Raw genomic sequence first — 26,692 nt, forward strand, 5'->3', positions numbered from 1 at the left:
CGATAGCTCTTCGAAACCAAAATTGGCATCATAGTAGTTTGTTGTCTGAATCTCAGCAAACCGATCTCCAAACCATCAGATCAATTTTACAAACATTGTCAAATCTTTGATTGGACTTCACCACTGCGTAGATATCGTCGAGGCGATGAAATGCACCTGTGTAATGTCCAATTTAGAGCCCGGATGAAAGAGTTATGGCTCTGGCAAGATTTCACCCTGGGCAGGCCAGTCAGACCGGTTTGGATGGGCGGTCTGACCGGTTTGACCAGCCTAATCCGAGTTAGGATTTGTATTTTGACACGGGATTTGTATAACCATCGACTCCTACTGGGGCAACCTTCCCACCCTATAAATATAAAGGGCCACAGCCGATTGAGAGTAACCCAATCGAATCAAACAACTATGCATTTTATCATTTAAATCTAAATCTCTTCCAACCTCCATGTTGTTCGTCTACTTATCTCCACGATCAGAGATGGCGTTCTAGGCTTACTAGTCGACCTAGAGCACACCAGCGATGTCCATGCCCTGACGGGTCCTCCCGAGCAAGAGCTTCGACGGTCTTTGCTAGTTTGCTCGTAAACTGGTCGTTTTTCGCCACGTAAGTATGCTGGTTATCCTTTTGCTGGTTTGCTCGTAAACCTAGCCGTCTTCCATCACGTAAGCATGGTAATTGTCCTCTGGAACGATCGACTCGAGCCAAATGCGAAACCGGTTTAACCGTGTTGCTGGACCAGTCTCACCGGTGTGTGCAACATTTTTTACTATTCAGTCTGTTTGCGAGGCGCGCGTTCTAGTGCTCTTGTGTGGGCCGGCTAGCTTTTCTTTTCGTGGACCACCGTGCCGGCTGTGCTTAGCTGGGACGCGCTCATGTCTGATCTAGTTCGGACACGCTAATACTACTAATCGATCACCGTACTGCACCCCGGATCTCGTCCGACCTGCCGGGTTTGTAGGTTTCCTGCCGAACATGACAAAGGGCCAGCCGCGTATTCCAGCGGTCCGGTCCAAACACAGCTCATGCTACTGTGTGTGTGAATATCTTATCATGACCAGTGAGATATCACGAGACCGTGACAGTAGCCGCCGGGAAACGGACGTGCCATTGGTGCACCGGACGTCGGACGAGAGCTAGAAGAGCCGGGGCGCCACACGAAACCGAAAAGCAGAGGATCACATGTTGCGCGTGGGGTTTCCGCTTTCTACCGGTGTGCCGCCCCCTTTTACTCTCCTCTTTTTTACCCGGATCTTCTTTCAACGTGGCCGGCAAAGGCAAATTCACAAAACCAGCCACCATTAACCGCGACCGCTAGAACGATCACCACGATGCGTCGATGGCAACATACATCAACTGCAAGTGGCCATTGCCGGAGGCAAAAACACTACTCAAACTGCGGATCATCAGTCATTACCACATGATTTTGTTAAGGAGACATGATCTCCCTCGTTAACGACACTTTGCGATTGCCACTCGCTAACTGGGACACGCATTCCCTGTATCTTCGCCGCCAGTCCCGCGCACGGCGGCACGCTCGCTACGAAATCACGCACCCAAATCTCTGATCCCCCACTAACCCCAATTCTCTAATCGCGCCTCGTACCGAACACCTGCCATGACATGCCACGTACCCGACGTGGCCACCCCAAACCTTTGGCCGCGGCGCGGATCTCTCTGGCCCGTGCGAGTGCGCGGGTTCCCACGACATGCGCTGACCGCCCACACGGGACGCGGCCCCGGCCGGCGCTCTGCCCGATGCGGGGGTAGGGCAGCGCGGGCTGCAGGCATAAAGGTAGCCGAGCGTTGGCGGCACGCGGCCGCTCCACGTTGTTCCGGAACTTTCCGTTCCGCCGTCTCGCGCCCGCCCTCGCGAACCGAGCACCACCGCCAGCGCGGAACGGAACCGGCGACGCGCTATTAATCCGGCCCACACAAGTCATCACTGCGAGCCAAGTATAGCAAGCGCGGAGGGCCGGAAAGGGGAAGGAGTGAGGGGGCGAGCGTGGAGTAGCTGTGGTGCGGTGGTGCCCGTCTATCTTGGGAGAGTGTTCGGTGTGTCCGGCGGCGCGGCGATGGACCAGGCGGGGCGGCGCAAGAGCAGCCTGCGGTCGCAAGGGTCCGGCAAGTCCTCGTCGCGGCCGGGGTCAGGGGCGCTGGAGGAGGTCGTCGTGAAGATCGACGGGAACGGGAACGGGCAGGCCCCGTTCTCCTTCCACGGCGCGGATGGCGGCGGCGTGGGCGGCGGGGGAAGGGCGGGGAATGCGACCCCCAGCACCAACTCCACGGCGACCACGCCGCGGACGGCGAGCAGGCCGAGGTCGAGCGAGGCCAACTCGCCGCGGTCCCCGGCAAAGGTGTGGCGGGAGGGGAGCTACGAGTTCTGGAACAACGATGGCGCCGGCGGCGCCGATGGGCGGCCCGCCGCCACCGAGGCGTTCAGCTTCAAGAACCGCCCGCCTCAGTCGCCGTCGGATGCGCCGTCCCCTTCGCTGTCTCCGCAGCAGCAGCAGCAGCAGGCGAGCGCCGCGGCGGAGGGTGGCGGCGTGGACCCGCCCACACGGCTCATCGGGAACTTCCTCCGGAAGCAGGCCGCGTCCGGCGCCGAGAAGTCGCTCGACCTCGACCTGGAGATGGAGGAACTCGGGAGGACGGCGCAGCTGCGCGAGCAGCCGTCCTTCTCCAGCTCGCTCGAACGGGACGCGCGCGTCTCCTTCCAGGAGCCCCAGAAGCGGAACTCCGCGTCGTCGTTTTCCTCCGATTCCGACACCGACGACGACGGCCGAAAGCGCGGCGGCGGCGAAGACGACGGCGAGGTGGTTCGCTGCACGTCCTCGTCCACTGCGGCGGGAGCGGGGCCGTTGCTGCGAGCCAAGACGCGCTCCCGGCTCATGGACCCGCCGCCGCAGCCACAGCCGCCACCGGCATCGGCTCAGGCACCCGCCGCGACTCCTGTCATCGACGAGGAGCGGAGATCGTCAGGCTTGCGGACTCCTACAAAGTCCGGCCAGCTCTTCTCGAGGCTAATGTCCGGCAAAAAGTCCGGCCCCATGGGCAAGTCAGGTCCGATAGAGGAGGAGGAGGACGACCCATTCGCGGACGAGGACATCCCCGATGACTTCAAGCGTGGGAAGCTGGACGCGCTGACTGTCCTGCAGTGGCTCGGCTTATTCCTCGTCATCGCGGCATTGGTGTGCAGCCTCACCATAAAGATCTTGTCCGAGAAGAAGGTGGTTGGTTTGCACCTCTGGAAGTGGGAGCTCCTCGTGTTCGTGCTCATCTGCGGCCGTCTCGTCTCCGGATGGGTCATCAGGATTGCCGTGTTCGGCGTCGAGCGCAACTTCTTGCTGCGGAAGCGTGTGCTCTACTTTGTGTATGGCGTGCGCAGCGCCGTGCAGAACGCGCTCTGGCTCGGCCTGGTGCTCGCCTCTTGGCACTTCTTGTTCGACAAGAACGTCCAGCAGGAGACGAACTCTCCAGTGCTGCCCTACGTGACGAAGGTGCTATTCTGCTTCCTCGTTGCCACGCTCATCCGCCTTGTCAAGACATTGCTGCTCAAGGTGCTGGCCTCGTCCTTCCATGTCTCCACATATTTTGATCGGATTCAGGAGGCATTGTTCAACCAATATGTCATCGAGACACTATCTGGGCCACCTCTAGTGGATGAAAACCATGTGCTTCAGGAGGTTCATGAGCTCCAACGCGCAGGTGCAACCATACCAAAGGAGCTTCGTGATGCAGTGCCAACCAAGAATGTGTCTGGGCAAAGGAACATTCAGTTATCGGGGGTCATGCCTAAGGGAGAAGGCAGCAAGCAGTTGTCGAAGGAGAAAGGGGAAGGGATCTCTATTGACATGCTTCATAAGCTCAACCAGAAAAACGTCTCAGCTTGGAACATGAAGAGGTTGATGAGGATCGTTCGGTTTGGGACACTAGCAACTATGGATGAGCAGATACAGCAGGCAACAGGTGAGGGGGATGAATCAGCAACACAGATACGCAGTGAATATGAGGCAAAGATAGCTGCCAAGAGGATCTTTCACAATGTAGCAACGCCTGGCTCCAAGTAAGTCTTTTTTTTTTGTTGTTGTCTAGGAAGATGGTCTTATCTCTTTGCTTGATGGTTTCATTAGGGCAAAAAAAAAAAATTCTGTCAGCATTATATAAACAACTATCGGTTGAAATAGAAAAATCAGGTTGTGGTTTGAAGTAATGGTGTGATTATTTCTTAAAGGTAGTACTATTGCAGTTGCTGCGATTGTGTGCTGAAGTTATTTAATGTTTAGTGCAACTAGGGTGAAGATGTTCAGAAAAAATATTAAACAGAGTGCTCTTGCTTTAATATTCCAAATGCTGAGGTTCATAGTGTAATGCTTACTCAAATTATTGATCTTGAATGTGTGAAACTTGCAGGTACATATACTTGTCAGATTTAATGAGATTCATGAGGAGGGAAGAGGCCATCAAAGCAATGGATCTTTTTGAAGGAGCACAGGAGCACAACAGGGTCAGCAAGAGGTCTCTCAAGAATTGGGTGGTAATAATCTTGTCCCTATATTTAGAAATATGAGGTTATCATGAGCTCCAAAGATGACTTCCTTAACACTGTTGTTTGGATTATTATGTAGGTGAATGCATTTAGAGAGCGCAAGGCTCTTGCCCTTACACTTAATGATACAAAAACTGCAGTGAACAAGCTGAACCAGATGGCTAACGTTGTTGTCGGGATCATTGTATTTGCACTCTGGCTTCTTATTCTGGGTATAGCGACAACCCATTTCTTTGTCTTCCTCAGTTCACAGCTTCTCTTGGCAGTTTTCGTATTTGGGAATACACTGAAGACAATTTTTGAGGCAATTGTCTTCTTGTTCGTGATGCATCCGTTTGATGTTGGTGATCGTTGTGAGATTGAAGATGTTCAGGTAGTTGTGATCTTCTTGCTCTTTGTCCACTGAATATTTTATCGCACTCATTCACTGACGTTGCACTACCTTGATTTCAGCTGGTTGTTGAGGAAATGAATATCATGACAACAGTGTTTCTCCGATATGATAACCTGAAGATCTATTATCCAAACAGTGTACTTGCCACCAAACCAATTATGAATTTTTACAGAAGTCCGGACATGGGAGACGCAATTGACTTTTCCATTCATGTTGCAACACCCGTGGAGAAACTGGCCCTCATGAAGGAACGCATATTACGGTATGTCTCAGTCTTTGTCAGTTTTGCTCAAACCAGACTTGCCAAGAGAGTCAACAATAGAGAGGGCCAGCCCGGTTATTTGAAAGAAGACTAAACAAAAACCTATCAAAATGAACATGTAAAAAATATAGTGTGAAGCCAACAAATGATTTGGTACTGGGATCGACGGTTCAATAGCTGTTTTGCTGCTTTTCTTTTCTTGAGATGTGTTTTGCAGCTATTAGATCATGCATTTCATCTAGCATACATGTTTTAATTTTCTGCCGATTTTACTGCATTGAGCTAATTTACTTCTTCACTTGTAAACTGCAGTTACATCGACAACAAGAAGGAACATTGGTACCCGGGAGCCATGATCGTCCTCCGGGATGTCGATGAGACCAACAAGCTGAAGGTATCAATATGGTTCCGGCACACGCTCAACTTTCAGGACATGGGCATGAGGTTCGTGAGGCGGGAGCTCGTGCTCCAGGAGATGATCAGAGTCTTGAAGGACCTCGAGATAGAGTACCGGATGCTGCCGCTCGATGTTAACGTGCGGAATGCGCCTCCGATCCAATCCACAAGGATGCCCACGACATGGAGTTACTCGTGAGGCGATGACAAGGCTGGAGCTTTCAGCCGTGAGATTGCCGATGAGCAACTTGCTACCTTGGTGGGTGTCAGCGCAAAGTGGTTTTCGCTGCAGGTGCTTGGTAGCAACTAGAGCTAGAGAACAGCAGATTAGCATTGTAGAGAGCTGTTAGCGGTGCCGCCTGCAGCCGTCGCTTGTGTGCGCCCTGTAATTACTGTACCCTGTTGCGTGATTATACTTTTCTGTACATTGGATGGAAAATGGTTGCTGAGAGGAGAAATTTCCAATTTCATCATTCTCAAAAGTGGGCTTCGCCTAAATACCATCCCGCAGATGGGTCTCACCAAATTGTCATTGTGAAACTGTGTCCACCCGCCCAAACGCCGTTCTTTCCTTTTCTATTTCATTTTGTGATTTCAACCATCCTTTGTCAGCTGAACTGACTAATTTACCCCTGGCTGGCCGAGAGGATAAGGTTCTGGCCGCGATGTCCTCTGTCTCTCGCGCCCCTACGTCGTCCCCGTCGCGCGCCGCTATCTTCCTCGCTCGACCTGGACAGCCATGGCGCCACGCCGCCACCAGCGCGCCGTACGGACCCGCCACGGCGCCACCAAGCGCCCACCCCAGGCTGCCGTTGTGGCCGGCTATGGCAGCTACTTGAAATCGTTGAGGTCACTAATGGCGCCCACGATGCCGTGTTCAAGATGGACTTCACGTCTTCACTGCATGTTTAAAACTTCAAATACGCAAATACGAAGACAGATAAACGATTTAAATTAACCATCGATGATCGATGCTTAACTAACTGAATTAAATGGAGAGGTACAGAAACATGAAGGACGCCATGCTGGTGGCCGGCACTGTGCTCCGCTACCACAACGCGCAAGGAGCCAAGGACTTTGATCCCGAAGCCAACGGAGACACGAGCACCGGCGTGTAGGCACATATAGCGCAAACCCGTCGGAGCCGGACTGCTGTCCGACGGCGGCGGGGACCGGGCCGAGGCATCCTGATTTCTCCACGCCGTCGACGACCTGCGCTGGCCCGCTCCGCCGTCGCCTTCGCGTCCATCGGCAGCCGTCAGGAGTCAATCGTTGCGGATGGGGGACGGGAGGCAATGCAGACCTCCATTGCCGCGCCTATCGAGCGTAAGCGGAGGGGCCCAGGCGGGATTAGGATGGTGCACACGCCCCTAGCGACGCACCAACGCGTCGCGGCGCCGGCGGGCACGGAGGGAAAGAAAGAGGGCGAGATGAAGCTAGAGTTCGGTCCAATCCAGGCTAAGGGCACAATGGTCCGCTCACCTGATAAAATATAGTTGAGATCACAAAATGAATTAGAAAAATGAAGAAAGGCATTGTGGCGTGTGGATACAGTTTCGGCAATCTGGCGAAACCCATTTGCGGGTTGATATTTGGACGAAACCCGCTTTTGAGGATGGTGAAATTGCAAATTTCTCTTCTGAGGGAGAGTGATAATTCGAAACGGCAAGTATGGCATGATAGTTGCTTTCCAAAGAAAAAAGTATGGCATGGTAGTGATGTTGTGTACGCGAACTTTGTGACTTCTCATTCCAGCGCAACTGCGCAGCCACGGAGCCGCTGATGCCCCGTTGCCGTCACCGTCGTGAAGATGCTCGCGCCGGCCAGTTGCCAAAGCAGAATGGATGCAAGGAGGATGCTGGATGCGCATGCGGCAGTAACATTGAAGATGCGGGCCGTAGGGTGGGTGCGTCGTGCCGGGATTGTGGAGAGATGAGGATGCAGAGTGTTCAGCTATAGAACAGGAGCAGCTGTGATGAAATGTGGGTGCTCGTCTGCGAGGTGCCTGAAGTTCTGAACTTTCCCCAACAGAATCCAACTTCATAAAAATCAACGTTTAATTCTTGTTTAAGAACTTCAAATCTTGCCCAAAAAGAATATGTTTCAGTTCCATCTCAGTCCTAATCAATCTATCGACTATCCTGGTGAATCCATCGAAGCTTAAACAGCAGAACACCCAAATTCAGAAAGAACTGAATGCAGAATGCAGAATGAACTACTAAGGACTACCTGAACAGTTCGTTGAGAAATTAATCTAAGATCTTGCACTCGGTACCATCTTATTTTATTTTTTTTGAGCAATGCCATCTTATTTTATCAACGTACTACTACAAAACCTCAACCGAGACATCAACCCAAGTTCAAAGTTCTGAACATCTATATCAGGGGTGAGAACTCTACGGACAATCTCTCGCCAAAGGGAATTACGAATTCAAGCGTCTAAACAACTATAGCAGAGGGATTATAATTTCTGACAAATGGAGCTGTCACCAATTCTAAGAACCATATGCATGTCACTTGCTCCAATTTTCAGTAGCAACTGCGATCGCGCACTCTTACGGCGTTGCCGCTGCATCCTGGAGTTCAAACCCTCTCTCCACCGCGTAGTCCACGAAGCTGTACAAGGGGAGCACCCGGTCGCCGTACTTGTCCCCGAACCTGTCGGCCTCCGTCTTGGCCTGCGCCTTGAGCTCCTCCACGATGCCGAGCGCGCGGTCCATGCCCAGCGCGCGCAGGACGCTGGCGTTCCTCCTCATCTTACCGTTCCCGGACGCGCTCCGGATGTCGTCGACGAGCTCGTAGAGGACGCCGATGGTGCGGCCGTAGCGCCGCAGCGCGGCCTCCTCGTCGGGCCCGGCCCCGCCGAGCATGGCGCCGCAGGCGGCGGAGCACTCGGCCATCTCGCCGAACTTCTTCGTCAGGACCCGCATGACCTCGGCCTCGCCGAGCGCGGTGGCGCCGGCCAGATCGAGGAACTGGCCCGCCGCCATGCCGGTGGATCCGACGGCGCGCGCGAGCTCCGCGAGGACGCGGAGGAGCACAGCGTGGGGAACCGGGTCCGGGGACGGGGTGTGGGCGATGACGTGGGTGTAGGCGAGCGGGAAGAGCGCGTCGCCCGCGAGGACGGCCATGTCGGTGCCGAAGGCGGCGTGCGTGGAGGGCCGCCCGCGCCGCGTGGGTGCGGCGTCGAAGCAGGGCAGGTCGTCGTGCACGAGCGACGCCGCGTGGAGCATCTCGAGGGCCGCCGCGGCCGGGAGCGCGGCCGCGCGCGGCGCGCCGAGGAGCTCGCAGGCAGCGACGCAGAGCACAGGGGGCGCCCGCTTGGCGCCCCCCTCCTTGCCGGCGCCCGGGAGGACAGCGTAGCGCATGGCGGAGTGGATGCTCTCCGGGGGGCGCATGGGCATCGCGGCGTCGAGCTCGGACTCCACGTCGGCGATCAGGGAGGTCCAGTAGCGGCGCAGATCGAAAGAGGCGGAGGCGGCGGGCGCGGCAGAGGACGCCCGGACGGGCAGCAAGTGGTGGGATCTGGAGGAGGAGAGGAGCTTGGGGAGGGGGAGGAAGGTGGAGGAGAGAGCCATGGCGATGGAGAAAGAATTCGGGGGGAGGATTGGGGTTCGGATGTGGTTTCCTGTACTTGGGTGCGTGGTGATGACGATGGCACTAGTCGCGCTTGGATTGGGTTTTTCTCCACTCTTCGCCACTATCAGTGTTGCCTACGGATTTGAGCGTTCTACATGTGCATGACACGTCACAACACGATTTTCACAAACATTCAAACAAGATTACACAACAGTATCTATTGCTCTTCTCAACCATGCACAGCTGTTCTCCAATTCTTGGACTAAGCGAATAGTAGAGCGTCATCAGTCATACGTAACAGGAGATTAATGTTTTAGACAATAGACGAGACATTATAACGATCTTTGTGGCACAAGATTGTTAGGTTAGTGACAAGAACAAGGGTACGAGCAGGAGGGGATTCAAGATTTGAAGGAAGGAGGTTTATTTTCCTCTTCTTCTTTCCTCCTTTTCTTCCTCCTCCTCGTCCATGCCTGAAATTTTTTTAAGGAGCTCCGAAGGGGTTCCATGGGCTGCGTGGGGTAGGGGGCTCCAACCTCCCCAGCCCCCACACTAGATCCACCCCTAGTATGAGAAATGTAGAATAGGTTTTAAGAGACATCTCACCGTCCATGCTCTAGCGCGATCGAGATGCAGTTGAAGGACGAAGAAAGCTGTATGTTAGGCTAACAAAAATTTAGTGATCATTTTTACTTTTTAGGAAAACTTCATAACAAAATATTCCAAGGTTTTACTGATTGACTAAACCAAATTCATCAAAAGAAAAGGCACTTCCAACATATCTAATTGGCTATCAAATGTCCAACTAAAAATATAAGGATGCTAGTGTGTGGGCTCCAGGCCTGCATTCTTTTTCAAATATATCACTTTTTTTTCTAAACAAGGGAGTATGAATTAATGCATTGCAAAACTATTAGTCCTAGACACCACTCTCCTAATCAAAACAGGCAAAGTGGTCCATTTTAAGGGGATTTTTCAATTATGGTTCTGGCCATCAACGTCATCTTAAGTGAAGATTATAGCAGATCTGTGAACCACACGCATAAAAACAGTGCACTGGAAACATCGCATTTTACTCAACCTGATTAAAAAACTGTGCCTCAAATACTGAACCTTCTCGCGTCGAAGTAAAGAGTGAAGTGATAATTGTCTTCGCCTGTCACGTTTCAAAATTGCGCAAAGTTACAGCTGGCTAAGTGAGATCATTCGCAAATACTCCCTCCGTCCATTTAAACTAAATGGTTTGTACTGAACATCATATATTTATAGACAAAGATAGTATTTGAGAGGGAGAACATGGGACCAAGATGGCTCATGTGGGACAAGGATGCAGCTCTACTCTCTAGATTGCGATTGCTAAGTGCTCGACAAGCAAACCATCAGTTTCTTTGATCGACAAACACAAACACGAGAGCTTTGGTACAGACAACAAGAAGAGAACAAATTTCTGTTCAAATCTCGGCTTATTCAAGCATCCATCAATTTTACACTGCTCCAGACGCATGCAATTTCGATGTAGTTTGGCAATTTCTTATCCTAACTCTCGATACTTGCTGCATCAGCGCCATAAGAGTGACCGGCAGAAGATGCAGCAGTTTCTCCGACGACCACGACCACGGGGCTCCGCACCGCATGCTTCTCCGACACCCAGTTCAGCTCCCCCTCGATCACCGCCTTCGCCGGTGTGCTCGCCTGCCTCCTAACTGTGACGACGAAATCCTTCTTCTGGCCAACGTCACTGAACACGAGTGTCGAAGGGCTCACCGCCACGTCGATGCCCGGTGCGGTGACCTCCGCGCGGTACGTCTCCGCACGCTCCCCGACGTTCGTCACCGTCCGCTTCGCCTCCACTTGTCGCACCTCGTCGTCCATGGCGATCATGATGGAGGGGTAGTTCAGGTCCTTCGCCGCGATTTCCCCGGCCTCCGCGCAGGAGGCGTGCGCCGGCTCGACGATCTTGCGTGTCCGGTTCTCGCCGAGGCTCAAGCCGCATAGGTACGGGACGAAGTCACCGGCGGCGAGGTCGTACACGAGGCCCGGGTCCATGGCCTTCACGGGGTTCACCTCGCCGGCGCCCGTCACGAAATAGCTCACGCCCTCGCCGGCCAACGAGTCCCCAGGGGTGACCGGATCGGCTGTCGTGACGAGCGCCGACTTGATCGCGGCCGGCGACCACTCTTGGTGCGCCTTCTTGATCATCGCCGCGACGCCACTTACGTGCGCCGCTGCCATTGAGGTGGCCGCCTTGATCTGCGTGTCGGTGTACTCCACGTCATCATGCGGTGGCTCCGCCAGCGCGTCGGCGCCGGGCGCGCTGACGTCGGGCTTCAGGATCCCGGATCCGAGCTCGACGTTGGTGATGACGCGGCGGTCGGTGTCGCTGGCCGCCACGGTGAGCAGCCATGGCGCGCTGCTCTCGACCTTGAGCATCTCTGGCCCGCTGCTCCCAGCAGGGGTGCAGACCAGCACGCCACGGGCGACGGACTTGTACGACGGCGCCGTCACGGCATCGTCGCGGAACACCGCGCCGTCCTTGGCGCCGGCGGACATCGATATGACGTCCACGCCGTCGTCCACCGCGGCGGCCATCCCTGCGTTCACGGCTGCCGGATGGCACTCCTCGTCGCACACGCGGTAGATGGCGAGGTGCGCCTTGGGCGCCACCGCGAACGCCTTGTCGTACTCGACCCCGAGAACTGACGCGCGCTGCATGAAACTGCCAACCTCATCGCTCGTCTGTTGCGCCATGTTCCCGACCTCGCCGATGAACATGGCGGCGCCCAGAGCACGGCTCGTGTCCACGAATGTCCTCAGCCCGATCAGCTTGTTGTTGCAGGCTTCGCTGTCGTCACACCTTCCCTTCCATTGGGCCGGAGGCGACGGCATCCCTTCGGCATCGGGGCTGGCCGGAAGGTTACTCGCGGCGATGCCAGCGTCAAGGACGCCAATGGTGATCCCCTCGCCCATGTTGCCCTTATTCCACACGCCGTCCCGGACACTGTTGAGCCAGGGGAGCTGCGGCGCCGGCGCGTCAACGGACATGAGCTTGTAGCTCTTGTCCGGGATGGCCTCAAGGAACCAGGGGAGCCTCGCCATGTGCTGGACCTCCGGCGGCGTGAGCCACGCCGAGAACCCGCTCACCACGTGGCTGTACGAGTAGATGAGGCGCGACTCCGCCGTCGGGAACCGCTCCGACGTGGCCGGGTCGGTGGTGTTGCACACCTGCCCGAGGAGGTACGTGTGCCACTGCTCGAGCGCCTCGGGCTCGTCGACGCTGAGCAGGCCGTCCGGGCGGCGGACGGTGACGAGGTACGCGGCGAGCGGGCTGTCATTGTCGGACGTTCGACGGATGGAGGAGACGAGATGGGACGAGCACAGGAGGAGGAGAAGGGCGAGGTGAGGTCGGGGTGTCATGGTGGTGGCGAGCGCGGGGTTACTTGCGGTGAAGCTTAAAAAGAGCAGAGACGGGTGCTTTTGTATCGCCTCATCAGGGAATTGCAGAGGGGCTAAATTTAGTAAAGCCGGTATCGTTCCGTGTTCGTCTTATGCTAAACTGTTCGACCATTGCAGTTTTATTATCTGTTGTTCCCGGCCAGAGATCAGTGGAAGTTGGAAAATGGTCACAAAACAAAAAAATATTCATATGTTTCTGAGATTGCAGTGTGCTTGGCATACGCAGATGCTGAAGCAGAGGCGGAAGTAGTGTTTCCATAATAGAAGCAGTTCACAAAGAATTTGAATCACTACGACACTAAGCAGTTAAGTTGCTAAGTCTTGTTTACTGGTTCCTGCTTTACAGGTCATCCTTTTGAGTTCTGCTTTCTCTGAGTTATAATGGTATGGCTGTCCATTTGACAGTGTCAAAGATAACAACATAGTGATGCTGATCTGATATATTTCATATACTTATGCTCGACAGGTTTCCATAGGAATTTCCTGTATTTTTTATTGAATGGTGCTACATGCTGATCAGTATTTGTTGTGTTTGGACCATCTAGGTGTCAAGCTACAGAAAAACAACTCCATTGCTTAGCCTTTGAAAATCAAGTCCCAATCAGTGCGGGACTGAGAGATCACAAAGCAGGCACACGTTCCTATCTGCATCAAGCTTGAACAACCGCTCAGGTGATCTAGACACACCAATACATAACCGCTGGGCAATCAATCAAGAATTTCAATTAGAATTGTAGGGCTTTCCCCTGGTTAGAGGGAGCCCTTCCAGAAATTCTCTGAGGCCCGGGAGGGCCGCAGAGGGGGTTTGGAAATAGTTTTCAACCAGCAATTGACGCGCCTCGGTATGACCTCACTAGCTGCGTCATTGCCCCAAGCGCAAAGATGAGTTCAAACGCTCGCCCACAGCCTCCTTTTATGCTTGCGTCGAGGGCGCGTGACTCTAATCCGGCGATGTGGGACTAAATAACAACCGTCCTACTCTGTGCACGACTCGACCAGCCTCCCAGGTGCGAACTGGGCCCTTTTGTCCGCTGTTTCACGCCCTGGTAATCATGGGCCTAGTACTAGTTTATCAGCTGGGCTTTAGTAATTTGTGTTGCCACGCCCTGGTAATCATGGGCCTTGCAGGAAGGGGCACGGGAACTCGGGAAGCAGCCTGAAAAAAAAGACTCGTTTCCCCAACCCTAACCATCTCTCTCACCCGCCACTTCTCTCTCCCACTGCCATTACCCACAAGTGCCGGCAACCTGCATGCCCGCCATCATCCAGGGTTGCCAGCGTCCTCGGGCACCTCACTGCCATCCGCGGCCGTCGCCACGCCGGTCTCTACGGGACTACCTCCCACGCCGGAGACGGATGCCGCCGCTGCCGTTGTGCGCCGTTGCTGGAGCCGGACACTGCTGCTGATCCATTTTTTTTTGAAATGTTGATCTAGTATTTGACAAATGTTGAATCAATCCGCTAAAATTGTTGAAATAGTTTTGAAAAATATCGAAGGTAGTATTTTTTAAAGGTTGATCTAGCTTTTGTTGAATCTGCAATTTTCAATTTGTCGATCTATTATTGAAAAAATGTTGAAATCTTATCTTTCAAAAGGTTGAATCAGATCTCTAGTTGGGCCTAATGGGCCTCAAAGTTATATTGCTTACCTAATGGGCCCATCGTTCCATGCCAGGAGTTTTTGGCTACTACGGTGGACAAGATGGGTTCAGGTGTTTAATATACGATCAGGTTTCCGACGCGTAACTACAATTAAATTTCATAGCTAGGCCGGTCAGAACTTACAAATTAACATGCGTCTGTGAGTCGAATCATGTGTGGCTGTATCGGTTACACTACTTTTATGAACTTTCTTGGCTTTTCAGAATGAAACAAGTCCAAATTACAGGTTGATCACGGGCATCGCGTCGCCCTGATCCTAAAAGGCTGACGAAATTTGCCGTTGCCTCGAGACTGTCTCTCAGTCAGAGGAGAACCAGCGGATAATGCAACAGCTCTGTTTTTCATGACTTCAAAATTTAACAGCGAGTCGTGCATTACAAGTCACATACATGTGGGACCCATGTGTCAGCCAGCCAGTCATATTTGCTTTTCTTCCTTTTGTTCTCCCCCATTTCTTTCACCTCCGATTCGATTCCCTGTCCCCTCCTTTCACACCCCGATCGGCCGCCCCGCAAACCCTAACCATCTAAAACCCCCGGGCCCTCTCCGATGGCCGCCGCCTCGCCGCCGCGCTCCCCACCCGCCGCCAAGCGCCCCAAGATGTCCTCCTCCTCCGACCCGGAGGCTGATGCCGAGTCCACCTCGCCCTCCGCCGCCGGGGAGCCCCGCCGCCCCAGGTACAAGCGCCGCAAGGTCGCCATCCTCCTCGGCTACTGCGGCGCGGGGTACCAGGGCATGCAGAAGAACCCGGGCGCGCGCACCATCGAGGGCGACCTCGAGGAGGCGCTCTACCAGGCGGGTGCCGTGCCGGAGGCCGACCGCGCCGCGCCGCGGCGGTACGATTGGGCGCGCGCCGCGCGCACCGACAAGGGCGTCAGCGCCGCGGCGCAGGTGGTGTCCGGCCGATTCTACGTCGACCCGCCAGGCTTCATCGACCGCCTCAACGCCCAGCTCGCGCCGCAGATCCACGCCTACGGCTACGTGCGCGTCACCAACTCCTTCAGCGCGAAGAAGTTTTGCGACCGCCGGAGGTACCTTTACCTGCTCCCCGTGTTCGCGCTTGACCCCAGCGCGCACCCGGACCGCGAGGCCGTCATGGCGAGCATGGGAAGTGGAAGCGAGCTGACCAAGTGCCTGGAGTGCTCCGAGAGGGGGAGGAAGGTGCCTGGTGTCTTGGGCCGGGAGGGGAAGCTGCCCAGCCCTGGGGTGAATGGTACTGATGCTCCCGTGGAGGGAACTGTGAACACTCATGACGAATCGGGATCTATTGGGGCTGCGAAAGGTGATCCAACAGTTTCAGAAGAAACTCAAGCTGGAAATGCTGAGCTGGGATCAAATGGTGCTAGTGATGTTGTACCTTCAGGTACTGGATAGAAATCAAGTCTTGCAATGCTAATTTGTGTTAGCCAGTGTTAATTATATTTTTGTTCCAATCTGAATACAGGTTCAGCTGATGCAGATGCTTCAATCGGCAATGAGGAGAATAAACTTGAGGCCACAGCTACTGAAGAGAAAGTACAAGGTATGGATTTCGAGAATAGCAATGGAGAAGAGAAGCCACCAACCAAGAGTGACTTTTCTTACAATGATGAGGTGAAGGAGAGGTTCAACAGGATTCTCAAGTACTATGTTGGAACCCATAATTTCCACAACTTCACCACAAGAACTAAGGCAGAGGATCCTGCAGCCAAAAGGTTTATTATTTCCTTTGCTGCCGATCGTGTTGTTAGCCTGGATGGGATTGATTTTGTCAGGTGTGAAGTTGTTGGCCAGAGTTTCATGCTCCATCAGATCCGGAAGATGATTGGCCTTGCTGTAGCTGTGATGAGAAACTGTGCACCTGAATCGATTTATGATGTTGCCTTCCGCAAGTATGATTCTTATAAGCTGATGTGGGTTTAACAGTCCATTTGTGTATATTTACACACTAAATGTTTAATTATGCCATATCTGTGTTGCAGGGATGTCAAACTTAACGTGCCTACAGCACCTGAGGTTGGGTTGTACCTAGATGAATGCATGTTCACCTCATACAACAAGAAATGGAAGGATTCGCATGAGGCAGTTTCCATGGAACCTTATTGTGAGGAGGCTGAAGAGTTCAAGGTCAAGTATATTTTCCCTCATATTGCGGCGATGGAACACAAGGAGGGAGCTGTAGCTTTGTGGTTGCACTCATTAAATCACAGGAATTATCCAGATTTCCGCTACATGGAAACTGCTGGTGCTGATGCCAAGGTTGGGGCTGAAGTTGCTGCTGGTGCAGAGGTCAACGTTGGGGCTGAAAATGATGGTATCGAAGAAGTACAAATGCCAAGTGATAATGTGAGTGAGTAAATCAATTTTGCCTTGGGGCATACAAAGCCAATGAGTATATTTGCTTAATGTATGCACCGAAAGAGGGACCTGAGACACTGCTTATGGGATGAAATAAAGAATGAAGATGGTATCAAAAGGCTAAGGTGCATGGATTTATACAACGGTGTTTTCTTTAGGCAATACATCATGATCCCTATATTAATCTTCCCAGAATAGAATTTATAGGTTGATTAATCTTATATCTGAACTTAATCAGTTACTTCCATACAGTTGTATGGAAAATGATGGCGCCTGAAAATGCTTCAGCAATGTTTTTGTTTGCTGAAATTGTTATGGAATTCACTATATTTCGTCTTATCTAGCATATAAATGAATTTTTCTTGCATTTTTTCCGTTAGCTAGTAGCTGTATTTTATGCATTCACATAATTTGCTTGATGTGCGTCAAATTTCTCTGCAGCATATCTATTGGTATTACTAGCACATTTCTGTTTGAGCACATTTTTTTTTTTTTTGGGGGGGGGGGGGGCAAGGGCTGTTCCAGGCATGCAAGCCTAGTTTTTAGGATCGGACCGGACCGGCGGTCCGACCGAAACCGGAGCCCCCGCCGGTCCGGTCCAGGTAAAAGATCGCCCGTGCAATCAGACTGGATTAAACCGCTTTGACCGGCCGGTTTTCAGGGAAAACCGGTAGAAAACTGCACATTTGACCCGCGGCTCGACCGGTTGGGCACACGTCACGTGGGTGGAGCAACGTGGGGAGGGGGAAATATGCCCAAAAATAGATGGCGGAGGGGTTCGAAACCAGGTTGGAGCTGTCCAAGATGTTGGTTCCCACCACTAGGCCACATTGCAGCTTGTGTTGTATGACGAAACTTAAGTCTATTTGAACCGGTATAAACCGCTGGTTCAACCGGTTGTTTCAATGAACCATTGAACCGAGCACCCGAGCGGTTCGATGACGTTGCATGTCTCAATAACCGAATTGTGCCAGTTCGTAGCTGACTCTAATATCCAGCATTGACCTGATTCAACCGGTTGTTTCAATGAACCATTGAACCGAGCACCCGAGCGGTTCGATGACGTTGCATGTCTCAATAACCGAATTGTGCCAGTTCGTAGCTGACTCTAATATCCAGCATTGACCTGATACAGTTGTAGGTATGCAGGCAGCTCATGCTTATTTCCTAGACAGTAATTTTATTTCCAGGGTATATTTTTTTTAGGTGAAACTAGATTGTCAATAATGCCATGGAAAGAATATTTTGTCCGCTGCTTATTTTAGAGTATTGGTTAAATGATGGGTCCCTGATTTCAGCTCTTATCAGAAAAGTTGTACTATTTTTTAAGTGATGGTGTCCTGTAGCATTTTATCATTTGAAGTTATCATGTCGGAAACTGAACCACTACATTATTCTTATCAAAAAAAGAAATTGCTAACCTTGAAAGCCTCCATGGTTATATGGGAGAAGGAGAGGACTAAATCTGAGCTCTCTATTATTCTTATTTGGTGGCTTGGTGGACTACATTAGTACAGTTATCTCCTGTGTCCATAACACATTTTGATCTCTTAAATCCTTTCCACTAGTACTTATCACTATACATATCTTATTTAATAGAAAATGAAAGGTACTCCCAATTTTTCACAGATTTGGGGTGAATGAAAAAGACAAATGTACCCTTAGTTAGTTCAGTTTGCATATAGAAAATGGAGAAAATATGTTTCCATTTAATCATGCATGCACTAGATCAACGCGCCAAATTATGCATGCATAAGATTTAAGTCCTAGAATGTTATTCTTTTTGGGACAAATTTTGAATGCCAAAATATCATTCTTTTTTGGACGGAGGGAGTATATCTGATCGTCAGTGGAACATAGGGATCAGAATGCTAAGATGTGGTTATATGTTCACAGTGCTTAGGCAATACATCAATACATCATGACCCCTAGTTTAATCTTCCCAGATAAGAATCTCTGGAATCTGGATTGATTTATCGTCTATCTGTGCCATGTTGTTTGCTCCTGACAGTTGTATGACAAATTATTTCACCTGAAAGTGCTTCAGTAATGTTTTGTTTTCTGAAATTGTTACTAGATGCAGTAGGTTCTCACATATCTGATGGCTTATAGATGCATGTCTATTCACGGTACGGCATCAAGTGTCTATTAACTGTATCAAGTTTGAAAGTTCCTCTCATTCATTTCACTTGCAGCATAATTGCTATTATTACTAGCATCCTTGTTTCAGCTGATGGAATCAATTATTCTAGGCATGTAAATTATGAGGCTTCACATCCTGCATGTAAATTATGAGGCTTCACATCCTGCATGTAAATTATGAGGCTTCACATCCTGCATGTAACAGATGCATACAGTGCCAGCGTTCTCATGGTTACCACCTGATTAACCCTGACCCTGCTGACCTACTTGGTGTGATACCCTGGCTTATGCTTGTTTCCTAAACAAATTGATGTCTATCTGAAGATCTCCCAAGAGTCTGTCTTTGTAGGTGAAATAGAACTGTCAACGATGCAAATGATAGAATCTTCTCTCCACTGATTATTTTAAGTACCGGAGAAATGATTGTACCACTTGCAGATAGAGTTGTACTACTATGCATTGGGTGGTGGTGTAGCATTTTGGCTCCGTTTGGATACCCTCTGTTTTAGGATGTTGGGATGCTAATTAGGAGTATTAAACAGTCTAATTACAAAACTAATTGTAGAGATGGAGTCTAATTCGATAAATCTATTAAACCTAATTAGTTCATGATTTGACAATGTGGTGCTACAGTAACCATCGCTAATGATGGATTAATTAGGCTTAATAGTTTCGTCTCGCGAATTAGCACAAGGATTCTGCAATTAGTTTTATAATTAGCTCATGTTTAGTCCTCTTAATTAGCATCTGAATATTCGATGTGACACTACTAAAGATTAGCACATCCTATCAAACACCCCCTTTTAAGCTATCATGTGGGAAAGCGAACCACTACACCAGTCTTGTCCATAAAGAAATTGCTAACGTAAGCCTCCATGTGTTCCTGTTTGGTGTCTTATCCATAAAGAAATTGCTAACATAAGCCGCCATGTGTACCTGTTTGGTGGTTTGGTCCGGCGAGATTTGTGGATTTCTTCTGTTTTTACTTGTGGGGCTAAGGATTTCGTTCCCTTCCCCCAATTTTCTGTTGTTCTACTACTGTGAACCACTACATCAGTATTAAAAAAAAGTAGGCGTGATCATGTCATTCCGGGATGGAATGATGGTTGGAAATGGTTCGGGAATCGCGTCTCTTTTATCGTCTTTTCCTTGTTACTCTTGCACACATGCAGGCAAAGCCAAAGCCATCTCCTTGAATCCAAAAAAATATTTGGATCTCCTTATCCTTTACACATCTAAACTATGGTACTGCAAGGTCCTCCATCAAACCAGGCAAGAGGCCTTGTAAGCTAACACTACGGTACTGTCACCTAGAACTAGAAGAACATAGAAGTGCCCCCGCCTGGCAGCGGCTAGGAGACGTAGCGGAGCGAGTGCAGGGAGGCCGAGGTGTCCATGGACGCGGCGTCGTACATGCAGCGGCTCTCCGTGGCCTCGATGCCGTAGTCCATGAGCGGGCGGCGCTCAAGCTCCTCGTCATGCTCGCGCACGCAGTCCGGGACCTCGAGCTGCCCCTTATCCATGTGCGCCCACACGTACTCGAGCCTGCTCATGTACCTCAGCTTCTCGTACAGCCTGCAAGAGGACCGTATCGTCAATGGGAACGGCAGCTGATCGGATCGCGGTAAAAGCAATTCAGCTGCATCATCACCGTACCCGGAGCTGAAGAGGAAGCGGCCGAAGGTGGCGAAGAAGAACCTGGACTGGAGGGCCGGGTGCACGAAGTAGACGGCGCGCAGCCTCCCCTTGTCGCCGGCCGGCAGCGACTCGTAGGCCGCGCGGATCGCGCCGACGCCGGGGAAGTTGCCGCCGCGGTCCACGCGCGAGTGCATGTACACGACCACGAAATCCCGGCCCCCGATCGCCGGGAGCATGCGCTCCCGCAGGTAACCCCGCAGTGCCTCCTCCGCCCGCCCGCCCAGCGCTCGCGCTGCACATAGAAACAGAGGCATGGTCCATCAATTTCCGCCGGAGCCCAGAAGCCTGTGATTTGGGGAAAATCTGACCCTACCTGGGAAGTAGTTGCCGACGATCCTGACGACGGCGCGGCCCTTCCTGTCGCGGCCCTGGAGCGTGATCGCCCGGCTGCGCTCCAGCAGCAGCTCCGGCTCGCCCGTCTCGTCCTTCTCAACTGTAACCACCACCATGGCCTCCATCTTCCTTTTTTCCCCTCCTTCCCTTCTTGTGTTGTGTGCGTGCTCGCCGTTCGTACCGGTACGATCCGAGTGCTTTGAGGGGGGTCGCACGGGTGCGCGCTTAAATACGGGCGATCCGGTCCGAGCGGCTCGGCGCCGGCGCGGGCGTGGGGCCGTGGGGGAGTAGTAGATGGGGAAATGGGGGTGGTGCGGCGCGGCGGGGGCTGGCCACTGGGCCGTCGCGCGGGGGATGGGCGCGGGCGGTGGATGCGGGATCCCGGGGAATATGCTGGGGACATTTCGGTTGGGGGGTGGAGCGGATTGGCTCGGCGCGGGGGAGGCAGGCCACGACCGTCCGCGCGGGCGTTCTCGGCTTCTGGCTTCTGCCTCGCGGGATCAGAAATAGAATGAGCAGGAAACCGGGGCGGCTAATAGCGTGCGTGACTGCCTGTGCTAAATTTTAGTCCATATCACATCGGATGTTTAAACACTAATTAGAAGTATTAAACATAGGCTAATTACAAAATTAATTACACAACCCCTAGGTTAAATCGCGATACGAATCTATTAAACCTAATTAGTCCATGATTTGACAATGTGATGCTACAGTAACCATTCGCTAATGATGGATTAATTAGGCTTAAGAGATTCGTCTCGCGATTTAACCTAGGGGTTCTGCTATTAGTTTTATAATTAGCTCATATTTAGTCCTCCTAATTACCATCCGAACATCTGATGCGAGAGGAGTAAACTTTAGCCTCTGCAATCCAAACACCCCCGTAGTACTCGTTCCTGTGGGCGGCGGCGGCGGCTGCGTGCCGGTTGCCTCCGGATGGGTTGTTGGATCGGCGGCCTGACCTTATCGCTTCCGTTGGAGCCGGTTGATCGCTTCAGCAGTTGAACTTTGACGCATGGGGCTGCCAGTGCCCGGCGATCTGTTGCTGCTGGAGTGCTGGTCGGTTCCTACCTACTGCAGATGCAGCTTTAATTTGGACCTCGTCATGATGGTTGCTATAGAAGATTTTTAACATTGTTTGATCTGATATAAAAGGAAAGATAACAGGCCGCGTCCGCCATGGATCGGGCCCAACAATACCTGGACATTTCATTTAGTGTGACGATTACAGCAAGAGTTTCGGCCAGGCCCAAACAACCCTTTGAATTGTGATGCTCCAGTCTTGCAAGTTGCAACATCCAAGCGTGAGATTACAGCTGAGGGCGGGAGCGAATTAGAAGTCCTGCCTGAGATGCCATCGTACTACTCCGGTGACGCCGATGAGGGTACTCACAAAAGTCTGAGCCGTGTTCAGAGGAGTCAGGAGGCATGCTTCGAACCATTCCATCCCGGGGGCGGGTCTTCGTCAGAGATGAGTACTGAAATGACCTGAATCCTGACATTGCACCACTTACCACTCGTTGCTGCTGCCGTTGTTCCAAATTTCTTTTAAAAAAAATCTCCTACCATCTTTTGCAGACGTGAAAGAAACAGCCCTGGCATAAAAATGCCTGGTCGGAACTCTTGCCTGTAACCTGCCGAGCATGCTCGCGGTACCTCCCAGCTTGGGATCCGTTTAGTACTCCATACGTATACTTTTTCTGAGTTTGAAAGCCAGAATTTCGCACTATAATCTCCTAAAATTTATCTCCCTGTCTGCTAGGTCCCGGAAAAGGTTGGCTTCATGATCCTAATGCGTAGCATAACGTGACTACTGACTAGGCCATCAGCGTACGATCATCACCACGCTTTTGAACACCCAGGGTCGAGACAACACAGGAGGCTCCGATCCTTGTGGGTTCATTCATGCTCGCAAACCGTAATGATCCCTTCTGTGCCAGGATTGCGCATTTTAGTATCGAACGACCCCCCTACCCCTACCCATAAATATAAAACAGTTCATGGCCATCACGTACTACGTACGCTGCAGGCACTCGAAACCTGATACGGCCGCTATCATGTACCTCGGTCAAAGCGGCACACACGCATGAATCAATGCGGTACGCAGACGGGGGCACCCGCAATCATACGCTGGGAGCGTTGGCACTTGGCACTTGGCAGTGGCCGCTGTGGCACGCGTCAGTACTGGGGGGCACGCAGCGGCCTCGGGGCAGCCCACCGCTGGCTCCGGCCGCACGGCATCGGCATGCATCGCCCCATGATTAAGCGACCGGGCATGCAGCAACGGCTATGGGCTCTCTCGCACTCGCGCCTCGTCTCGCCCAGCGCCGGCCGGCCTGGGCCAGCGGAGCCGCAGAGAGATGAGGAGGGATCAATGCGAAGTGATGGCCTGATGGGCCAGCGGCGCCAGTTCGTCCGTCCGTCCTCCCCTTGGAAATGATGGGTGCCTACGTGCCGCACACTGATTTCGCTTTGGGAAATGATCATTTTTTTTTCCTTGCAGGGGAGGAGGAGGTGAGAATGTGAGATGAGATGAGGGGAGATCGATGAGTACCGCTTTTCCCATGATGGCTTTCATCACTGCAGCTCACGGAGGGAGTCACGGCACGGGCACGCAGAGTCTAGCTAGGGGCGTCTAGCTAGGCAAAAGAGCTGCGCAGTGCCGGTCATCGTCGCTACACTGCTCTTTCTCAGTATGCAGACACGGGGTCACTGCACAGCATTTTGGAACTGCTACCTCTCGTGCTGATTCCTTTCTGGCTGATTAGTGTGCTAATTTTCTTCTATATATTTCCCATACACTCTAGGTTGTGTGCCAACAGAAAGCGAGCGCGTCATCGAGGACTAGGGCCAGCATGCACATTGTATGATTGAGGGTTTTGCTAGCCGGAGTAAAGGCAGAAGATGAGCAAATCTACCACTAATTTATAGCGCCCTGAGGCAGGAGAAGATGAACTTTTTGTCCTCTTTGCGGAGAGCTGTGATGGTGTTAAAGCCAGCCAGCACAGATCTCTATAGTTTTGACAACTTTTGTTTCCTCCTGAGAAAAGATTGTGTACCATACCGACATGTCGCCGCAACGTTCGGCTTCAACGATACTAAAGTTTAGTCCTATCACATCGGAGGTTTAGGTACTAATTATGAGTATTAAATATAATCTAATTACAAAACTAATTATACAGATGGAGTCTAATTCGTGAGACGAATCTATTAAGGGGGTGTTTGGAAGGAGGGGGTTAAATTTTGGCCCCCGTCACATCGAATGTTTGGACACTAATTAGGAGTATTAAACTTAGACTAATTACAAAATTAATTACACAACCTCTAGGCTAAATTGCGAGACGAATCTATTAAGTCTAATTAGTCCATAATTTGACAATGTGGTGCTACAGTAACCATTCACTAATTATGGATTAATTAGGCTTAATAGATTCGTCTCGCGATTTAGCTTAGGGGTTCTGCAATTAGTTTTGTAATTAGCTTATGTTTAGTCCTTCTAATTAGTATCCGAACATCCGATGTGACAGGGCTAAAATTTAGCTCCTGGTATTCAAACGCCCCCTGCCTAATTAGTTCATGATTTAATAATGTGGTGCTACAATAACCATTTGCTAATGTAGAATTAATTAGGCTTAATAGATTCATCTCGCGAATTAGCTTAGGAATTCTGCAATTAGTTTTATAATTAATTCATTTTTAACCCTTCTAATTAGTATCCGAACATATGATGTGACAGGACTAAACTTTAACCCTGGTATCAAACACCCACTAACGAGAAGCTAGGGCACAATTGGAACAAAACCTGGGCCTTGTTTAGTTGGCTAAATTGGAAGGTGCCAAATTACTGTGCTGGTACTGTAGCACACTGTAGCGTTTCGTTTGTATTTGTGAATTATTGTCCAAACATTGACTAATTAGGCTCAAAAGATTCGTCTCGCTAAGTACAACAAAACTGTGCAATTAGTTTTTAATTTCATCTACATTTAGTACTCCATGCATGTACCGCAAGTTTGATGTGATGGGGAATTTTTTTTTTGCATAGTGTCAAAGTTCGGAGTTGGGGGTGAAGTAAACAAGGGCCTGGCTTGCTTGCTGCCATCGTAATTGCAGCACTTGGGAGTTCAAACCTGTACTTGCACAGGTTGACAGGCATTTAACTCGGCGCAGGTGCCGAACCGAAAATAACCGTGGGACGTCGTCTTCGTCTGGCATCGAATGGTGGGGGACTGAAGGTTGGTGAGGCAGATCTGGAGCGATTCAATGCTGGGTCGTTCAGCAGGCATGCACGATGCATCGCTGCGCCCTCCGCGTCCTTGCGTGGATTAGATTCAGATTTCGGCAGCAGGATCCGATGGATGGTGCCTACTGTCGCCTACCACCACTCCACCAGGTACTAGCCGCAGACAGGCAGGCAGCGAGGGAGCTGATGGAATTTATGATGATCCATCGATTTGGAGGTGGGGGCGCGCATCATCAGTGGCGGTGCATCGGGGGACAAAAGGCAAGAATTTGGAGCAGCCCGCTGCCGTGGCGGGTGCGCCCACGGCGGCCCACATTTCTGGCAGGGCGCCTCTTCTTCCCGCCGCGCACCACTAGCAAGCAGCAGCAGTAAGCCGCACTGCTGCTCGGTCACGATCTCTTCTCGCTCGTCATCAGAGGCGGCGAGTAGTGCACACACTGTTGCATCGGGGTATCCTAAGGCGCCGCCACGATGCAGTTCTACTGTCGCGGCGGATGCATGCGTTCGGTCAATGTGTCCGAGAGGGAGGTCTGCTCCCTTTTCGATTGCACGACTATTGCTCGCCATGGTTTCTCGCTGCAAGAGAACGCGCAGCGTCCAACAGAGTCCGGAGTCCCCTATTGACTGCAGCTATCAACTGGTGAAAGCTAAAAGGGTTTTAAGTGGGTTTGGTCAAGACTGTCAACCCCCCCACTTTTCAGCGGAATTTATGTTTTCCATGAGAATTTCATATGTTAAGCCTCACGGTGAACGGTGAAGGTAATGCTTCTTAGAGAGCAAGTATAATAAGATTATGTAGTGGGGGCTGTATGAAATAACACATCTTATATTTTTACTAAGTTGGATGAGAGATACTCCTAAGAGAATCGAGCTGCAAGCTGGTCGAGAGCAAGCTGCAACATGGACTTAAAATAAATTTGGTGATTTGGTGAGAGAAGGATTGAGAAGATATTGATCCAATATCATCGTGTATTCCGCACGTTAGCCAACTATTGTATGGATGGGCTATTAGGTTGGTTTAAAATGATACGGCAACAAGATATAGGTAGCAACAGGCTAAATCATTAGCCATGCTCTTAAGTAACTCTAGCATATCTCCTTTTCTTAATCCCCACTCTAATAATTGGTTGAAGGGGAATCCTTAATGACCGTTCCATAAACATCCTTTTCTTAATCCGCAATAACAGGTTATTATAGGGCATAATAGTAATGGAGCGGGCGAGCTGCAAGGTTGTTCCTCGGGTTAGGTCGAAACCAGCTAACCCACCAACCCAGCCTAATCGGACCGTAGAAGCGGGTTTGGGCGAAGCGGGTTTGGGCGAGTTAGGTCCTGTTTATTTCCCACCTCCTAAAATTTTAGCTTCTAAAAAGTTTTAGTCAGTTTTTAGTCCATGATCTAAAGCATGTTTGGTTCCACCTCCTAAAACTGACTAAAAGCAATAAATATTGTGGCAAAATGATCATACTGCCCTCCTCCCATGCCCCTGCTCCTTCTCTGCCCGCCCCTCCCCTCTTCCTGCTTCCCTGCACACACGCAGCCGCCTGAGCCCTCTCGCTGCCCCGCCGATGGCGGCCGACGCCCTCCTCCCATCGGCGCCGCCTCCTCCCATCCTCCCGCTGGCGCCCCTCCCCTCTCTCCTTCACTCGGCCGC

The 26,692-nt window shown here is 51.5% G+C and overlaps 5 protein-coding genes and 1 non-coding gene across 6 annotated transcripts; 2 read left to right on the top strand and 4 right to left on the bottom strand.

The window, feature by feature from the left end:
• Window positions 1-1,820: 1,820 nt before the first annotated feature.
• Window positions 1,821-6,078, top strand: LOC117866121 (mechanosensitive ion channel protein 5). Its single transcript, XM_034750297.2, has 5 exons — window positions 1,821-4,061; window positions 4,409-4,532; window positions 4,624-4,917; window positions 4,998-5,200; window positions 5,513-6,078. Exons 1-5 carry the CDS (start codon window positions 2,071-2,073, stop codon window positions 5,793-5,795), a joined length of 2,895 nt encoding a protein of 964 aa, XP_034606188.1. The 5' UTR covers window positions 1,821-2,070; the 3' UTR covers window positions 5,796-6,078.
• Window positions 6,079-7,837: 1,759 nt separating this feature from the next.
• LOC117866137 (heterodimeric geranylgeranyl pyrophosphate synthase small subunit, chloroplastic) lies at window positions 7,838-9,304 on the bottom strand. Its single transcript, XM_034750298.2, has one exon. It carries the CDS (start codon window positions 9,172-9,174, stop codon window positions 8,152-8,154), a length of 1,023 nt encoding a protein of 340 aa, XP_034606189.1. The 5' UTR covers window positions 9,175-9,304; the 3' UTR covers window positions 7,838-8,151.
• Window positions 9,305-10,711: 1,407 nt separating this feature from the next.
• Window positions 10,712-12,589, bottom strand: LOC117856026 (subtilisin-like protease 4). The gene has a single exon (XM_034738432.1). The coding sequence runs from the start codon at window positions 12,587-12,589 to the stop codon at window positions 10,712-10,714; it is 1,878 nt and encodes a 625-aa protein (XP_034594323.1).
• A 776-nt stretch (window positions 12,590-13,365) lies between these two features.
• Window positions 13,366-13,512, bottom strand: LOC117841809 (U4 spliceosomal RNA). The gene has a single exon (XR_004637390.1). It is a non-coding gene; the product is annotated as a U4 spliceosomal RNA (small nuclear RNA).
• A 1,248-nt stretch (window positions 13,513-14,760) lies between these two features.
• On the top strand, window positions 14,761-16,994 carry LOC117834787 (uncharacterized). Its single transcript, XM_034714325.2, has 3 exons — window positions 14,761-15,653; window positions 15,735-16,161; window positions 16,252-16,994. The coding sequence occupies exons 1-3, from the start codon at window positions 14,840-14,842 to the stop codon at window positions 16,625-16,627; spliced, it is 1,617 nt and encodes a 538-aa protein (XP_034570216.1). The 5' UTR covers window positions 14,761-14,839; the 3' UTR covers window positions 16,628-16,994.
• A 2,891-nt stretch (window positions 16,995-19,885) lies between these two features.
• LOC117842968 (uncharacterized) lies at window positions 19,886-21,094 on the bottom strand. The gene is made up of 3 exons (XM_034723509.2): window positions 20,781-21,094; window positions 20,426-20,699; window positions 19,886-20,344 (listed from the first exon to the last, which is right to left on the bottom strand). The coding sequence occupies exons 1-3, from the start codon at window positions 20,923-20,925 to the stop codon at window positions 20,122-20,124; spliced, it is 642 nt and encodes a 213-aa protein (XP_034579400.1). The 5' UTR covers window positions 20,926-21,094; the 3' UTR covers window positions 19,886-20,121.
• Window positions 21,095-26,692: the final 5,598 nt, after the last annotated feature.

The sequence above is a fragment of the Setaria viridis genome, chromosome 1 (genome assembly GCF_005286985.2).
Source record: "Setaria viridis chromosome 1, Setaria_viridis_v4.0, whole genome shotgun sequence".
In the NCBI taxonomy this organism is placed as follows: Eukaryota; Viridiplantae; Streptophyta; class Magnoliopsida; order Poales; family Poaceae; genus Setaria; species Setaria viridis.

Bases quoted from the DNA above. Each gene is read 5' to 3' on its own strand.
- LOC117856026 (XM_034738432.1), bottom strand. From the start codon at position 12,589: ATGACACCCCGACCTCACCTCGCCCTTCTCCTCCTCCTGTGCTCGTCC.
- LOC117842968 (XM_034723509.2), bottom strand. From the start codon at position 20,925: ATGGAGGCCATGGTGGTGGTTACAGTTGAGAAGGACGAGACGGGCGAG. The intron at 20,700-20,780 runs GTAGGGTCAGAT...TTCTATGTGCAG, and splicing joins CGTCGGCAACTACTTCCCAG to CGCGAGCGCTGGGCGGGCGG. The intron at 20,345-20,425 runs GTACGGTGATGA...GTCCTCTTGCAG, and splicing joins CGCTTCCTCTTCAGCTCCGG to GCTGTACGAGAAGCTGAGGT.
- LOC117866121 (XM_034750297.2), top strand. From the start codon at position 2,071: ATGGACCAGGCGGGGCGGCGCAAGAGCAGCCTGCGGTCGCAAGGGTCC. The intron at 4,062-4,408 runs GTAAGTCTTTTT...TGAAACTTGCAG, and splicing joins GTAGCAACGCCTGGCTCCAA to GTACATATACTTGTCAGATT. The intron at 4,533-4,623 runs GTAATAATCTTG...ATTATTATGTAG, and splicing joins GGTCTCTCAAGAATTGGGTG to GTGAATGCATTTAGAGAGCG.
- LOC117866137 (XM_034750298.2), bottom strand. From the start codon at position 9,174: ATGGCTCTCTCCTCCACCTTCCTCCCCCTCCCCAAGCTCCTCTCCTCC.
- LOC117834787 (XM_034714325.2), top strand. From the start codon at position 14,840: ATGGCCGCCGCCTCGCCGCCGCGCTCCCCACCCGCCGCCAAGCGCCCC. The intron at 15,654-15,734 runs GTACTGGATAGA...ATCTGAATACAG, and splicing joins TAGTGATGTTGTACCTTCAG to GTTCAGCTGATGCAGATGCT. The intron at 16,162-16,251 runs GTATGATTCTTA...TCTGTGTTGCAG, and splicing joins TATGATGTTGCCTTCCGCAA to GGATGTCAAACTTAACGTGC.